General features: G+C 41.3%; 1 protein-coding gene across 1 annotated transcript; it reads left to right on the top strand.

Annotated features, from left to right (window-relative positions):
• Positions 1-2906: 2906 nt before the first annotated feature.
• On the top strand, positions 2907-10710 carry aamp (angio-associated, migratory cell protein). The gene is made up of 11 exons (XM_080876848.1): positions 2907-3201; positions 3305-3448; positions 3551-3670; positions 4451-4590; positions 4659-4803; positions 5032-5115; positions 7336-7451; positions 7540-7634; positions 7723-7813; positions 8156-8310; positions 10097-10710. The coding sequence occupies exons 1-11, from the start codon at positions 3111-3113 to the stop codon at positions 10170-10172; spliced, it is 1257 nt and encodes a 418-aa protein (XP_080732974.1). The 5' UTR covers positions 2907-3110; the 3' UTR covers positions 10173-10710.
• The last annotated feature ends 6330 nt before the right edge of the window (positions 10711-17040 follow it).

Below are 17040 nucleotides of genomic sequence, written 5' to 3'. Positions count from 1 at the left end.
GGAAAATATCACCTCTTGGAAGAGCATTTGCATCATCCTTCCAAAAACAGATGTCAAGCAGCTGCACTAAAAACGTCCAAAAATGGGATTCATATTGCCAATTTAATCTGACAGCGTTAGAAGAAGCACATAACCAAAGATTATGCACGTAGGAGTCGAATGAAGTTCTTTTTATTGGCCTGACAGACCGAAAAAAGAAAAGAGAAAACAGCAAAAATGGATTTGAGAAATAAAGCAGCTCCGACCGGCGTTGTAACTAATGTCATCGAACTTTCCAGGGAGAGAAAGCCTCTTCCAGCGTTAGTCATAACCCAACAGAGAGTTTATAAATCTCTCGCCTGCTGCAGCTTTAAAACGTCTAAATAACGTACACCCTGATATTTCCACATCTCGCCACCACATCATGAGATGGCTGTATTTTTCCAGGAGAAAGCTTGAACACGGAGGGCCCGGGCAGCCAGTAAAACTTATTTGGGCATGCAGTCGCCGAGTCCTGCCAGCAGCATATAGCAAAAGACATAAAACTCCAACCGAAAGCCTGATGTAGACAAACTGTGCTAAGTGTTCATAAAATATCTCCAGCCAGGGAATGTTTGATGGAGGGATTAAGGACGGGAGAGAGGAGCTCCTTTTAAAATGAGCAGACCTGCTTCGAATGCTTTTCCTGTGGTGTTATTGCATTCTGACATATGCCTTCTGTTTTAATCACAGATAGAAAAGGGAGCTTCCAATAATTCCCAAAGCGCACGGAGGTCAGAGGTCAGGCTCAGCGTACGTGAAGCTGATGGGAATTGGGCCTTGTACTTCTTCTCTATGGCACCTCTTTTAGGTTTGAAGGCTCAAAAGCAGGGAAGCCAATCGCATTTTACATAGTAGGCCACATATAACCCACCTTGATCTCAAGTGGGCTGAAGTGGTGAAACTGCCCTTTCAGTCAGTGTAAAGAGATTTAACTACACATTAAATGCCAGAGATATCTTAATATAAGAAAAGGAAGTGTAATTTCAACAGCATGTCTCAGTTTTTCCACACGATAAAGAAATGTTGCTTCAGGTAATGAAATAAATCTGCCAGCATGACTCTTTGGGTATACAGTGTAAGAAATAAATGTGTAAAATTACAGAAAAAGTTCTAGTATCTCACTGCCCAGACTGTCCTGTAAGTATAAAATAGAAAGTTTTAGTAATTTATAGTCCTAATATAAAACTGTGCTACCACGACAATAACAATAACATCACAAATTAATTTTCCGGCAAATCAAAATCTTGCTTCACCTTCTGAACCTGTAATAACAGGTGCATGAATTAGAGTTTTGTGACCGTGCATTAAGCGTTTCACTAGAAGGCAAACTGAGGTCTAATCATGCAGGGAAATAAGTGAAAGGACAATGGGCTGATTATACAGCTACAATGAGGAACACGCCACTGCGATGTTTTATGACACCAAAGATTGTCCTTACAAGGATGTTTGACTTTGATGTTTCTTACAGAAAAATTCTAAAATGTGTAAAATACGAAATGTGCCGCTGATGAAAATTAAGAATGGGAATTAGTTGTGCTACAACAGGATCACAATATTTAGTGTCTATCATGATAAAGTTATTTTGTGATACTCTATACATTATAAGACAGCAGCATCATCTGTGTGACAGGGAAAATTACACTTGTAGAATAGCAAAAAAGAGAAAGAATGTATTAAGTTGCTGCATTGTGATATTAAAGTGTGCTTATTTTATCATCATAACAGTTTTAATATTGGATTTTACTTAATATGGTGTCAGTGCAATTAATCAATCCTCTGAATCACTTTTCATTTTATTTTATTTTTTTCTACTATAAGTCAGTTCACTTTACTTTCTTTCCCCAAAAGGAGTCATGAAGTTCTAATTCTATTTAGGCAAACTGGTAATATTTGGCATATCAGTAATAAGGACACAACTGAGCAGCTAATAAAATAAATGAATAAACAGATTCACAGACAAGCGTAATTTAGAAAACAGTAAATAGTTATTTCTGAGGATTTAGGCTGATTAATTTGTTTTACGTACGCAAATATCTTTTTTTTGGTCTGTTTGTATAGAGACTTTAAATTTGGGATTATCTAGTTTTAACATAAACCACGTAATACTCTGAATGCAGTGTATGTTAGTTAGTTAAACATATAACAGGTAACTGCTGTGTTTCATTAGCACATTTTAACTGTTTGTTTATACACTCTAGCCTGTGCTTGTTACCCATCTATTTGTATGTATTTTTAAATAGAGATTTGATTTTAATATGACTAGAATATACTTGGATAGTAAAACAACATTTCTCACATAGTTAGTATTATTGTCAAATATTGGTCATATTTTTTTCTTTGAAACTGACGAATCATGAGTAGTCCTTCAAATGTGGTTCAAATTATTATAAGACCTAAGAATGATTGCGTTGTATTACAGCTACTACTTACACTGATGCGACTACCACTAGAGATATTTTAAATAAAATCCTTCTGAGAATTTTAAAACAGTAAACTAGGTAGAGATACGAAATTAACTGACCTAATTTTGGATCTACAGACGTTTTAATCATTTATTTTCCAAAAAACTTCTATTAATACAGTGTGTTGTGTCCCCATGACCATTAAAATGATTTTATTTTATCATTTCATCCATAGAAAATTAAGTAAAAACTAAACTTAACTTAATATAACTGTACAAATAAGTGTTCTCAGACAAGATGCCCACGGGGACTTTACTATACAATTACTTGTATTAAATTATTAATTTTAATTTTGCTAATCCTGCCGGTCAGCCAATATTTTCCCGCCACGTTGTGTAACTTTGCCAATGGCGCCATCTTGCGGATTACATCGTGAATGACGCTTTATGCGAGCGACTCCCCTACGTCATAAGTATGCGCCAGTCTCTCTAATCTCGACAACGTGAAGAAAACATGGGAGTCAGTTTTCCTTCTGACAGGTAGTTTCTTCTTTCTGAGGTCCTCGCGTCACTTAAACCGACGTTAGAGAGTCAGAGTGTCATTTTGAAGCTTACTGGGAGCCGCAGAGCGCGAGGCCGTTCAAAAGTCACGTGAACCGAGCTTTTTTGCGGCTGTTTTGCTAGCAGCATGGACAACTCCGAGGAAAGTGCCATTGAGCTCCACGGAGATGAGGAAATTATTGAAGTCATCGACCTGAACGACACGGAGCCTGGCCCAGGTGGGTCTCGGCAGCACCTGTCCCGTCTCCTCTCCCGTGACAGGCGGGACAAGAGCAGATATAGATCAGGTGACCGTCGTGTGCTGTGCTTTTTCTCTCGTAGATGATTTGGCTGATGACTTGGAGGACGTCGACTTCGATGACGCTGGAAACGCAGGTGATGACAATGACGGCTGGGAGACTGAGGACGAGATGGAGGCTGAGGCAGAGCAGGACGACAGCGATCTCACCTTCAACAAACACACCGGTGAAAACCTCCCTCGTGTCTCTGCTGCTGCTCTCTGATTGCTCCTGGCTGCTTAAGGTTTAAAAAGGTCTGACCCTTTTTCTTTCTTTCTTTTCTGTCCAGGCTCGGTGTTCTGTGTGAGTTTGGACCCAGCGACCAACAGCTTGGCTGTGAGCGGAGGGGAGGATGATAAGGCCTATGTTTGGAGGGTGAGCGATGGGGAAGTTCTGCTGGAGTGCACAGGTGAGTGTAGAGCTCAGAGGGTTGGATGATTTAGGGAAATCACTGTAGTGAGCTTGAACTAAAGACAAAGGCGTTTGTTTATGCAGGGGGTAGATTGGGGGTGATCACATAAAGCTTTCTACCATGGCAATTAAAATATAAGCACCAGCACAGCATGGTTAAAATCACAAAATGTTTAGTTACAGTGTGGTTTGGCTTCATTTGTGGACGCAGGTGAGGAGCAAACATGGGAGTCTTTACAAAAACTCTTCCTGCTTTTCCAGACTTAAACACAATCCTGGTATTCTCAGATAAAGCAAAAACAAAAGAAAATGACAAAAAACAGGGTAATTAGCATTTCCAATTACTCTGGGAAATAGGCATCTGCAGATGCCAACAAGGGTTGCATCAATTTGGGGCTGGCTGTGGCTCAGAAGGGTGAACAGGTTCTGGTCCAAGCTGCCTTGGTCAAGATACTGAACCCAAAGCTGCTGCTGGTGCATCCATCAGAGTGTGAGTGAAAGAAAATCCTCAAAGGCACAGACTGAAGCTCTGTATGAATGTGTGAGAATGGCTCAATGTGGCTTTGTGTGCTCTTCTAAAGTAGAAACGCACTAGTGCATTTATTTGCATAGCGTGAGCGCTGTGTTGACATCAACCATGTGTGAAATGTGTCCACGCAAGCATTTTCAGATTGTTTACATAAAGATGTGGACACACTGTGATGTCCCAGATGGGCAGGACAATGGCCAAAACAGGAAAAAAAAATCATCATGCTCTTTGCCCTCTGTGCCTACACAGGTCACAAGGACTCAGTGACGTGTGCCATGTTCAGCCATGACTCCTCCCTGGTGGCATCCGGAGACATGAGCGGCTTGATTAAAGTCTGGAAAGTAGAAACTAAAGAGGAGATCTGGTCCTTTGAAGTGGGAGATCTGGAGGTAAGAGTGTGTGCGTGTGTGTGTCTGTGTGTGCGTGTGTGTGTAATAGCTGTTGCTTTCTATCTCAGTGGCTGGAGTGGCATCCCTGTGCTCCAGTGCTGCTAGCGGGAACGAATGATGGCAACGTGTGGATGTGGAAGATCCCCGCAGGAGACTGTAAAACCTTCCAGAGTTCGGCCTGTCAGGCCACCAGCGGCAAAGTCCTCCCCGATGGTGAGAGATGGGATACAAAAAGTCACCCCACACAGTACCCCCAAAAACCTGCCCACTTTTAACCACAGTTAGAAAACTCTGTGTGAAAGCAGCTCTTGCCGTTATTTTGTATGCTATAATTTTATGGATGTGGTTTTAAATGGATGAAACTGTCATTTTGTGCACTGTTTTACCTTTAATGCCCCTCAGTCCTCAAAAGTCTTGTAATTTATATATTTTCTCCTCCAGGTAAACGAGCTGTGGTGGGTTATGAGGATGGAACAGTACGCGTGTGGGACTTGAAGCAGGGAAATGCTATCCACGTCATTAAAGGTGGGTCTCACACATGCTTTCTTTTTATTATTAAGGTGATTTGTGAGTTTAATAAATCAGAAAACATATTAAGTTATATCTTGATTATAGGAAATTGATGGCCAGATGACGGAGGTGTGTTTATGAAAGAAGGTGTGTTATTGTTAGGGATGGGTATCGTTTAGGTTTTATCTGATACAGTACCAAACCGGTGCTTAAAGAATGGAGAACACAAACTTTGTCCAAAAACCTCTCATGTTCAGCTGTTTTCCACTTTTTCTTTGGTCATTTTAGCCTTTTTGGCCAGGGTGAAGGGAGTACCTGCCATCAAACAAGAAGACAGCCACATGTAGCTATGATGATGTTTGCTAGTTCACCTTACATGCATTAATGTAATAACGTGGTTAGCCTACTCAACGTAAATTACACACGAACAACATGAAGCTACTCACGCAGAGAAGAACGGCTGCTGCTGCATCATCATCCTCATCATTCCTGCTACACTGGCAGGGCTAGGGGCCAGGACTCTCCTCTTCGGGTTTTTGGGGATGTTGCTAACTCCGGGTCTGATAACAGGCACCAAACCTGCAGTAGATGTGCTCGGTGTGAGGTCTCGCAGCAAGCTATCAAATACGGCGCATTTCTCGGCTTTTAAAACAACGCTATGCGTCGCCAGGTGTTTCATCGGATTCGAGGAGTTACCTCCTTTGACAGTATCACAGTATCAGCTTAAAGCACTTGTTGCTGCTGAGTTTGCATCTTTTGCTGTGAAGTACAGCCAGACTTTGACCGCTTTTTTAATCTGTAGCTCTGCTCTAAAAGAACGTACGTACCTGGGCCCACCTACTACGCTCGCAAAGGTAAAACGATTGGCTAGAATTCAAAGTGTATGACATCTCAGGAAAAAAAAGCACCGAAATGTGCGCTGCTTTTCGGTCTGGTTACTATTGTTTATGTCAGAATCGGTACCCATCCCTAGTTATTGTGCATGTCATGTGCTGTTATGACTCCAGGGGAAGATGCAGCTGGCTTTAGTTTAATAGTGTAGATTCTGGATGAAAGGCGTCTCGGTGCTCTTTCCCACATTAAAGTTACATATAAACAGATGAAAAACAATAAAAGTAGCAGAGCATATTACAGATTTGTTGAGTTATGGCTCAATAAAAAGAAACAGAAAAACTAAGGTCTTCTGTAAATAAATTTGTAGCTCGTATTTGGAGAAAGTTGTTTAACATGTGTAAACAGTTGTAAACAACGAGGATGAGCAGCAGCAGTAAATGTTGATCATAATTCTTGGTTTAAAACAACAGTACTGTGTGAAAGTCTTTTGTCTTCTTTCAAGCAGCCACACTTTCTTGTCATTTGTCTTGAGCAATAGTTTTTCTTTGGACATTTTTTTTTCCTCACTCATTTTCAGTCCAGTCTTTGTCCCTGTCAAGAAGAATTTTTCCAAGCCCCTCATCACCGAATGATTCAAACATTAAAAAAAACACAGCTCACGCAAGGGATGAACCAGTTCTACACGTCCTTTATCTTTAGTCACTTTGTTACTAGCAGTGTCTCACAGAAAGGCATCAGTTGTTTTATATCTGTGCCAAAGATGATAAAGCTGGAGACAAACATAAAATAGTAGTTTTTGCGCCAACAAGGCAATTCCCAAAGAGCTATTAGGCGACTGTTTGGTACATCTCAGCATGGTGTGCAGTGTGTCCTATAAATTTAAGAAAACTTGCCAAGTGGAGGATGGAAGTGGCAGGCCAAAACAATCCTCTACAGCAGACAAGCAGCATGTGGAAGTCAAGAAAGTGAACGTGAGAGAAGTGGCAGGTCTTACAGAGTGAGGCATCCAAAAGGACATCAGGCCAAAGATACAACAGTGAGTGTCTGCAGCCGTCTGTAAGACACGGTAGAGGCCGTCTCATGGTTTGGGCTGCATTTGCTTTTCTATCTTGAAAGCCTCTTTTTGCCAAGAACTTCATTTTCTAGCACGGCAGTGATCCAAACATGGCAGTGCAGTAAAACCATACCTGTGTAGAAAAACATAGTGGAATACTATCAGTCATGGATTGGCCTCCCCAGAGCCTGGACATCAACAGTATTGAAGCAGAGTGGCATCATGTTGACACAGAACAGATTGTTTTTACCGGTTTCGTTTTTCTTCTAGCAGAATATACAGAAGTGAGCGGTGCTTCAAGACGTTTACTGAGATGCATGTAGTTTATGCTGTTTGTCTCCTAACAGGTCAGGATGGACACCAGGGGGCGCTAACCTGCCTGGCTTGCAATAAGGACGGCTCTCTGATGCTGACAGGTTCAGTGGACGGCTGTGCAAAGCTCATCAACATCACCACGGGAAAGGTGGGTGCCACAGCCAACCAATACCAAGCAGGCAGGAAGTGTAGTGAAGCAGGTGCTTCCTGTGTCTGACCTACGTGTCTGTGTGAAGGTGGTCGGCGCGTTCTCTGTGGAGGGAGGCAAAGGAAAAGGCTCCAAAGATGAAGAGGAATCGAACTCTGTGGAATCTGTGGGATTCTGCAACATGTGAGTGGGCTGCACACTCGCAGTAATACAGAAGCATATCAGAGCCTCAGCTCCTCCTCAACAGTTTCACCTTTGTCGCCCTTTCCAGCTTGCCGCTCATCGCTGTTGCGTACTTGGACGGGACTCTGGCCATATATGATCTCTCCACGCAAGCCCTGAGGCACAGATGCCGTCACGAGGTGAGAAGCGGCAGACAGCGGCACAGTTTGTGCACGTTTAGTCTGGTCCCGCCTGTGTTCATACTGGTCTATGCTCTGTGTATTGTGGGGAGGCTTTGCAGTCATATCAGAAACCCTCCCAGGGTTAGGGAGGTTTGTTTGAAGGGATGTTGCTTGTGTGCAGATAATGTGACAGAGAACATTCAGTAAGGAAGTCGTTCTTTGACAGTTTACCGAAAAAGGAGCTAAAAACATCAACTCTCTTTCCTCCAGCCTGTAATAAGCATTTACTCTTTATGTTGCTTTAAAACTGGTGTTGGTGTCGCCTTTGCCTGTTTTTCATCGCGCTTTGTGTTCCTCCAGGCTGGCATCGTTCACCTGCAGTGGGAACAGTCTTCTTCTGTGGTGTCCACCTGCAGTTTAGACGGCGCGCTGCGCTTATGGGACGCTCGTTCAGGCAACATGGTGGCTGAGTACAAGGGCCACACCGCAGAGATCCTGGACTTCACCATGAACAGGTATGATTCCACAGCACACTGCCAGGACTGTGTGCCCTGCTCAAGGGCACTTAAGTGCATTAGAAATTAGGGATGTGCAGAAGTAGTCTTTCACTGGGAGGCACCAGCAAAGCTAGTTATTCTAATTTTGTGAATGCAGAACACAATTTCTGGCTGTGAGAAAGTCTTTCTCCTTCCTGATTTAGTTTTATTCTTTTCTCTTTTTTGCATATTTGTCACACTTGCATGTTTCAGATCATTAAAAATGTTGTTTGTCAGAGTTATTTTTGACTCATAAAGTGCAGTAGGCTAAAATATCTCAAAGAAAAGCTACAATCCAGAGAAACAGCTGAGAAACAGCTGAGAAACAAAGTAATTTACCTCTCAGTCTGGAAAGGGTCTTACATTTCTAAGGCTTTGAGGCTCCACTGAAACACAACAAATGGAGAAAGCCTGGAACAGCAGTGAACCTTCCCAGGAAAGGCCGACCTGCCAAAGCTACTCCAAGAGCACATCAACGACTCAACCACGAGGTCACAGAAGAGCCCAGAACAACATCTAAAGAACTGCAGGCCTCACTTGTCACGATTGAGGTCAGTTCATGATTAAACAACAAGAAGAAGACTGGATAAAAATGGCTGCTTCACTGGTTTAGGACGACTTGCCGTAATTGATGCAACCATGAATTCTGCTCTCTACCAGAAAATCCTGAAGGATGAACTGGGCCAGTAGGTCATGCTCTGAAGCTCAAGTTTACTGAAGGATCGTTGTTGCACTCATGTTACGCAGCAGAACAATGTGAAGCACAGCAGCTCGTCTGCATCTGAATGGCTCAACGAAAAAGCCAGAATGAAGGTTTTGGAGTGGAATCGAAGTCTGGACTTAAATCAGATGCTTTGGCATGACCTTAACCGTTCGTGCTCGTAAACCCTGTAACTCAGCAACTCGGCAAAGACCTGGATGTCCAACAGTAATGGGTGATCACAGAATCATTTCCATGGTGGAAAGAAACCTCTTCACAACAGCCCACCAAGTGAACAACTCTCCAGGAGGCAGGCGTATCCAAGTCTACTGTAAAGAGAGAAGACTGCATGAAAGTAAATACACTGCAAGGTGCAACAGCTCATGATGCAAGAATAGAAGGCCTAGATTTGACTCCCCTATAAAGGCCAGCACAGTTTGGGAAAACCAAGAAAAGCTCTACCAGAATGATGGCAGAAAAAAAGTATGGAGAAGGTGTGGAACAGCTCATGATCCAAAGCACACCACATCATCTGTAAAACACAGCGCTGGGAATTTCCCACCCTCCCACTGCATGCTGATGTTTTTGATGCTGCTCTCCACTCTGGCTCTCCCTGTGGAAATCCAGAGGTGAAAAGAGCAGCAGTAAGACCCCACAGCGCACAGCTGACGTCATTGATGGCAGATTGTACTCAGCAGGAGGAGCAGATGAGGTGGTTTGTAAAGCTACTTGAAGATGCATATCAAATTACATCACAAGTCCCCCCCAGTATGAGGTTTTGCAGTTAAAAGCACTGAGATCAGCTTCAGCTCCAGGATTACACATGAGTGTGAGTTTGAGCTGCTTGAACGACTGCTGTCCAGGGACAGCAGTCGTTCCCGTGGTGACGAATAACTCGATGAAAAAATGGCTGACGTTGCAACACAAAACTTTGTTAAATCACTGAACTATTTATAATAAAAATCCATGTGAACTCAGCCAACTGTGCGCAGGGTTCAAGTAAATATTTACTCTTTGTTTCCACTGTCTCTTAATCACATCCTGGCTGTCCTCGTGTCTCCGCAGGGAAGCCACTCTTGCTGTAACCGCTTCAGGAGACAACCAGGTGAAAGTCTTCTGCCTCCAAAGACCCGATCGGTAAAAGCCGAGACAAAAGACAAATCAAAGAGAAGAGAGAATATTTTAGGAGATGAGACTTTGTTCCCGTTCACTTTTATCCTCAGGATGTTAAAATGCTCTCGTGTGCTCCTGAATGATTCTAATCTGGTTTTTGTTGTAGGACCGTAGCAACCAAAAGATTATTGTTACTTTTTTGTTCTTTTGTCCTCATAGCACTTGATGTTTGCTTCATGGGCAGATGTTTAAGCCTCTTCAAGTAACTCTGAGATTCTTTAAAACACAATGTTTCTCACTATTTTTGTCCCAGAACACTTGTCAGTGATAAGAAAGTCAAAGCGTTGATGCATCATAGTGTCCTGCCTCTGACATCCGCTGTTATGTTCTGTCCTCCAAATGAATTTAGAGATCAAACGATACAGAAAAGAGGATGATGTGTGTGTTCTCAGCTCTCAAACACAGATTTTTTTTTTCTTTAATGTAAACTGAACTGTAAATACAAAAAATAAATAATATACTTTCTTCTTGGTAACACTTAGAACTTGTTTCTTGTGTTTGCTCCAAACTTAGTTCAAGTTTCTTACATTTATCAGTGATGACGAGCTGCATGATGAAGCATGAGGTCATTTTGATGGGAAAGCCTGCAACTTACTGGAACTTCTTTTAGTTCAAGTGGTCTCTAGTTGGTTCAGTTTCATCTTACATCTGTTTTATCTCGAAATCAGATTTTAAAAAGAGGAGGATGTGAGTCAGTCTGAACAAGTCACAGCGCCCAGTGAAAGCAGATTTTCCCCAAAATGCAGCTTAGATTTAAAATAAAAGCAGGAAACTTGACTTTGAAAAGCCAAAATAATTAATTTGTTTGAGGTTTAAAAACAGATTGGATAAAGAAGTTTAATGTCACCTAGGAGCCTTAAAGCCTTCTGTCTGCAATGTCCGCAATTCATTTTGTAAATAAACGCAACTTTAACATTAACCATGTCTATTGAACACTAATCTACTACTGTGCAAAAGTCTCGATGAACAGCGCTGTATCTGAAAGTCATGACCTCAAGAAATGGGAAAAGAATCCAGCAAAGACCTGAAAGATGCATGAGGACCTTCAGCTCATGCATCTGCTGTTCACCAAAGCCTCATCAGCAATGGTCTCAGTGGAAGGGTGGCTGTCAAGAAGCCATCCTTAATGAAGGGAAACGGGAAGAAAAGACTGAGGTGTCCGTGGTGGAGTCGTGAATCCAAAGTTTACAGTTTTGGTTCAAATGGTGAACAAAGGTCAGGAGAGCAGGACAACAGTGAGTGTCTATAGCTGTGTGTAGGACACGGTGGAGGCTCCGTCATGGCTTGGGGCTGCACTTCAGCCAGTGGTGTTGGAGATCTTGTGAAAACTGATGAAATTATGAAGAAAAGTAATGTCAGATATTGATCAATCATACGATACCATCTGGAAGGTATCTTTTTTTTATGGTGAGTATGGATACATGCTCCTCTAAGATCCATAAAATGACATGTGGTGTGCCTCAAGGGTCGGTTCTAGGCCCTGTACTTTTTAATTTGTATATGTTGCCTCTCGGCAGTGTCATCAGTAGGCATGGAGTGAACTTCCACAGTTACGCTGATGACACGCAGCTGTACATCTCCGTGTCTCCTGATGACACCAGACCAATGGATGCCCTTTTTAACTGTATCTTGGATATACGATCTTGGATGGCAGAAAACTTTTTACAGCTTAACCAGGACAAGACTGAAGTTTTAATCGTCGGTCCTGAGGCTCAGAGAGAGAAACTCTTGTCTAAATTAGAGGCATTTTCACTATGTCCTTCGCTACAAGTGAAAAACCTGGGTGTTATTTTTGACTCTGAGCTTGGTTTTATCCCACATGTTAAACATGTAACCAAAATTGGATTTTATCATCTAAAAAATATAGCCAGAGTCCGCCCTATTCTCTCTCGGGCCAACACGGAGATGCTGATGCATGCTTTTATTACCAGTCGCATTGATTACTGTAATGCCCTGCTCTCTGGTCTTCCTAAGAAGAATATTTCAACTTTACAACTCTTGCAAAACTCGGCAGCTCGTGTGCTGACGAAGACCAGAGGGCGGGCCCACATTACACCGGTTTTAGAATCGCTGCACTGGCTCCCTGTGTGTTTCAGGATCGATTTTAAAGTTCTTGTATTGGTTTTTAAATGTCTTAATGGTCTCGGGCCTTCTTATCTCTCAGATCTGCTTTTACCATACGAACCCTCGCGGACCCTGAGGTCCTCTGGTACTGGCCTTTTGATTGTCCCTAAAGTCAGGACACATACTCACGGAGAGGCAGCTTTTCAGTGGTATGGTCCTCGTCTGTGGAACAGCCTGCCGGAGGAGCTCAGGGCCGCAGAGAACGTACATGTTTTTAAGAACAGGCTCAAGACCACCTTTTTAATTTAGCTTTTACTTAGCGTTTATTTCTTTTTTATGCTTATTTATTCTATCCTGTTATTCTATTATTCATTTAGGCTTTACCTAATATTTTTTGATTTTATTCTTATTCATATTTTAATCTTCTTACTCATATTTATATTTATATTGTATCCTGTTCTTATTTATTTTATCATTTTACCCTGTATATATCGTATTGCGTCATATCTCCAGTGTTTCCTCGGAGGGCGCTCTCTGCACCGGGGCTGTTATTGACCGTGGCTGCTGGGTCTCTGGGTGTCCTCTCAGCCTGGTTGGGGGGCTCCTTGGCCTCCCTCCTGCTGTGTGCCCAGCCCGGAGGCTGCGGTCTGTGACCGGCTCCCGGTGCAGACGGCTCCCTGTTATAGTGTTTCCTCACTTGGCTCATGCGAGCTCAGCCCAATTTTTACTCTTTAAGTGTGCGCGTGTGTGTATGTGTGTGTGGGTGGGGGTGGGGGGATATATGTGTATTGAGAGTGTGGGGAGTGAGTTGGAGGGTGGGGTGGGCTGCTTTTAACTATGTAAAGCACTTTGTGCTACATTTTTTCTGTATGAAAAGTGCTTTATAAATAAAGATTGATTGATTTTGTTTTGGTACTGCAACGATCCCAAACACACTGCCAGTACATTAAAAGCATATCTGAATAGATAAAAACACAGTAAGTCAAGGATGGTCCTCCGCAGAGCTTGGACCTCAGTATTATGAGACAGTTTGGGATCATCTTGGCAGCTATTTGCGGTGGAAGACACAGCTGGATGACAACAACTGGCTAAGGTCCAGTGGGACTTTAGGCTGCAGTCAAGACAGACAAGCAGCTGCTGGCCACCATAAAGACATAATGGTGGTTACATTATGTAACACCACGGGCTGAAGGAAAAACTTGAACAGATGTCGAAGGTCCAAAGGGGTTGCAGTGGTAAGAGAAGTGTCAGCAGTGTTGCATGAAAAAACAAAGAAAAGCTCAGTTTAGTTTATGTGAAAGTTCCTGTAATAATTAAATTTCACAGTGAAACAAGTGGCTGGTTTTCAGGCACTTTAGTAGCCTGAACCATATTTTTCACAATCAGGAAACACATTATTAGCTGACCGGCCTCTCTGTTGCTTCTTAAAATAGAAAGCCAGTTTGACCTTATGTGTTTACATTAGTGTGTGACAGAGGTCTGTTACACACAAAGGTCGTGAGGTTGTACTGCATTGTTGCAGTTAGAAAGTAGGGCTAAAGGACTCTGTGCAATCACGTATTCATGAGAAAAAGATTCAGGAGTGAGCACTGAGAAGACCGACTGGTTACCCAGACGTTAATATCTTACTGAATCACACTGGTTTTCTTCAGTTCTTCACATTCAGTTGTTCTGTTGTTCCTGCCCTCTGCTCCTCCTCTCCTCTCTCAGCCTTTCTTTAGGATGACGAAAACAAGCGTCAGCCAGTATCCTGTGCACAAGTGGTTCTTCCTTGTACCTCAGTCCTGCAGTGTTGTCTGTATCTGTGGTTGTACATGAATAACTCACCCTGACAGGCAGTCAAACAGTTGCACGCATGAACGTTTGTGCATTGTGGTACATTGTTTTGGCAGATATGATATTGGGATTTAAACCAATGGAAAAGTGCTTTCATTCTCTTTTATATTCAGGTTATAAAGTATGCAGTACAAACTGACCAGCAGATCATTTGTCACAACAGTGTATTTGGCCTTACAGGTGCAGGAGGCCAAATACAAAGGCTGGATGGATTTCCACCTTTAGACCTTGATGGGGCCACAGTTTGATATATTAAATTGCAGCTGGTATTCTGTGAGAAGTGCTGTGCTGACAACAGATGCTGAACAAATCGGCCGAGCAGAGAAAGGCAGGTGCTAATGCCAAGGTAAACATAAGTGGAGGAACAGGAGGCAAGTGACAAATCCATTAACAATACCACCTCACAAAGGCAGAGAGCAGTAACCACAGAAACAATCAGGGCCAGAAGAAGCTTCAGGAATCAGTTTATACAGGAGCTACATAACCTCAATGATTGTTTCTTCTTTTTACTAAGAAAGGTTAAAAGTTGGCATATAAAACTTTGTAGTTCTCAATTATGAGGGTAAGGGATGTGAAAGAAATCTAAAGCTACATCATTTTTTTAGATCTACATGTAGCATTAAAATAAAAGTTATTAGAGCTCCACCCAATGTTTTTGTTACAGCTCCCCTAAATTAACAATATTGGTAATGCGTGCTGCACAATATCGTTTATTATTTAGTATCTACTGATATCTACTGCTAGCTAGTTTATTGTGATGGTGCCGTTTTTTTTTATTATGTTGCTCTTTGTTGTTTGCTTTCTCTTCTGTTTTTTTTCTCCATACAGGTGACCCAGGTGTTTTTTTGTTTGTTTTTCTTTCTTCCCCCCCTTCTCACCATCTCTTCTCCCCTTTGGTTTTCTTTCTCTCCCTCTCTTTCTTTCATTCTTTCCCCCTGTCCTATCCCCCAGTCATGTCTGTCCCGTTTGTAGCAACTGAAAATAAAATAAATTCATAATTATAATAAAGGTCAATCAAATGGACCAATATGGCAAGGCCCTGATGATCCACTTGGTAAAATAAATCCGCTTGGCATCTTTCTTGGCCTTAAGACAACAATTCTGATGGCTAAAGATCCAAACGGGACACAAAAAAGAGAAAAAAAAAGAAAAGAAAAAAAACCCCCAATATTGGTAATGAACAAAATCATTTTATCTTTTTGTAATTCACCAGTATACGCAAGCATTTTAATTTAAATGTTACAAGATATCATTCTTGTTGCTATCCATGAATTTTCAAATTTACCGTTTCATAAAAAAGAGGAAAAAATTATAAAGAAAATTATTATCTTTGATTAAGATGCCAAATTACAGTTATTTATTAGATTGGTGAACAGGAAGAATAATTTTAGTTGTGAACGTTATGCATGATTAAACCTGCTCAAATTTGGGTATTAAAATAAATATTCACGTTGTTATTTGACTTATAAGTAACGATGCATGTTTTAGTTTTAAGGTTTTAACAGATTTCTAAAGTATTTATGTAAATTATATACGTATAGGTCATTGATAAATTACGCATATTAAAATATGCAAATTCTTGGTATTCTATGACAGTTCACATACTTACCAAGCAAGGCTAGCTTTTAGCTAAGGTAGAGTAGTTAGCTTTGTTACTTTTATTTTAACAGTATCATTAATATGTAGGTGTTTCATGGTGTAACAAAGTGAGTTTCTATAGTGAAGAATTAAAATTGAGTTAAAAGTATTTTAAACATGAAAGTATTGAATGGTTTAGCCTGACCGTCACTCAGCTAGCTAAAGTGTCGCTGCACATTGTTATTATATCACGATTTACAATTTTGTTTGTTTGTTTGTGTGGTTCAGAGAATTAGACATATTTATGTAATATAATTTATGGTAATCCAAAAATGTATAGTAATTGCATTTTGGGTTTGTAATAGAACTCTTACAAAAAACTGACTCCATAAGAAGCAGAGCTTTTAAAATGTCAATAACATCCCTTTTTTGTATGTTGTTAAAAGAATTCTAAATAAATGTTAAGTGAAAAAAAATGATAGAAAGTGGAAGATGTGAAAAAAAAGTGACAAAACAAACAGAGAAGTTCCACAGAAGCCAGCTGGGCACTATTATCCCGACCACATTACATTCCTCCATTGTATATAATAATAAACCAGTAGATCATTGATTTAATGTTGAGTAGGATCTGGTTTTCCGAGAAATCCAGGATGCACCATCTTCTCATTTGTTATGTGAAGATGTTGTGCTGTCTTGTCCTCTCTGTGTAGTGTCTCTCCAGATGTCCCAGCCTCAGGAACGTTTGTGTTTAAAACCCATTATCTGATTGGAGCTCGTCCATCAATACAACCGTAGGTCTGCACAAAAGTAGAAGGGAAGGAGGACTCTGTGTTTGGCTAATAAAGCAGGTCACTTCTGGCCTTCCATCCACCACTGTGTTTAAATATTGTACATGTGTGACAGCTGTTATGAATTCTGCTGTATACACTATTGTACATATAGGTCACATCATCTTATTTTACCTTTGACCTGCTTACAAGAACTGACGGCACTGCTAGGTACCATGACAGAAACGTGACAAAATGATCTGTTTATGTCGCTTTACAAAAGAAAGGAAACAGAAATGTAAAGAACACTTGTCTCTTGTTTTTGAGCAGCAATAAAAAAACTTATATCAAATAAAAATAACTTCAACGTATGGTTCGTTATACTGAAAACAGTAGGAATATAGCTATTTCATACCATTAAAGTTAACACAATTCTCCTGTTGGTCAGTGCATCTGGCTGTTAGGACTGGCTGAAACTATATGTTTTTATTTACAAGGTGAATATGATTTTCACCACTGGCCACTTTGTTAGGTACATTAGTTCTGCTGCTCCTTAATACACATCCTTAATCAGCCAATCACATGGCAGCA

This window comes from Rhamphochromis sp. 'chilingali' (assembly GCF_963969265.1).
Source record: "Rhamphochromis sp. 'chilingali' genome assembly, chromosome: 3".
In the NCBI taxonomy this organism is placed as follows: domain Eukaryota; kingdom Metazoa; phylum Chordata; class Actinopteri; order Cichliformes; family Cichlidae; genus Rhamphochromis; species Rhamphochromis sp. 'chilingali'.
This window is presented reverse-complemented; position numbering and strand designations above follow the sequence as displayed.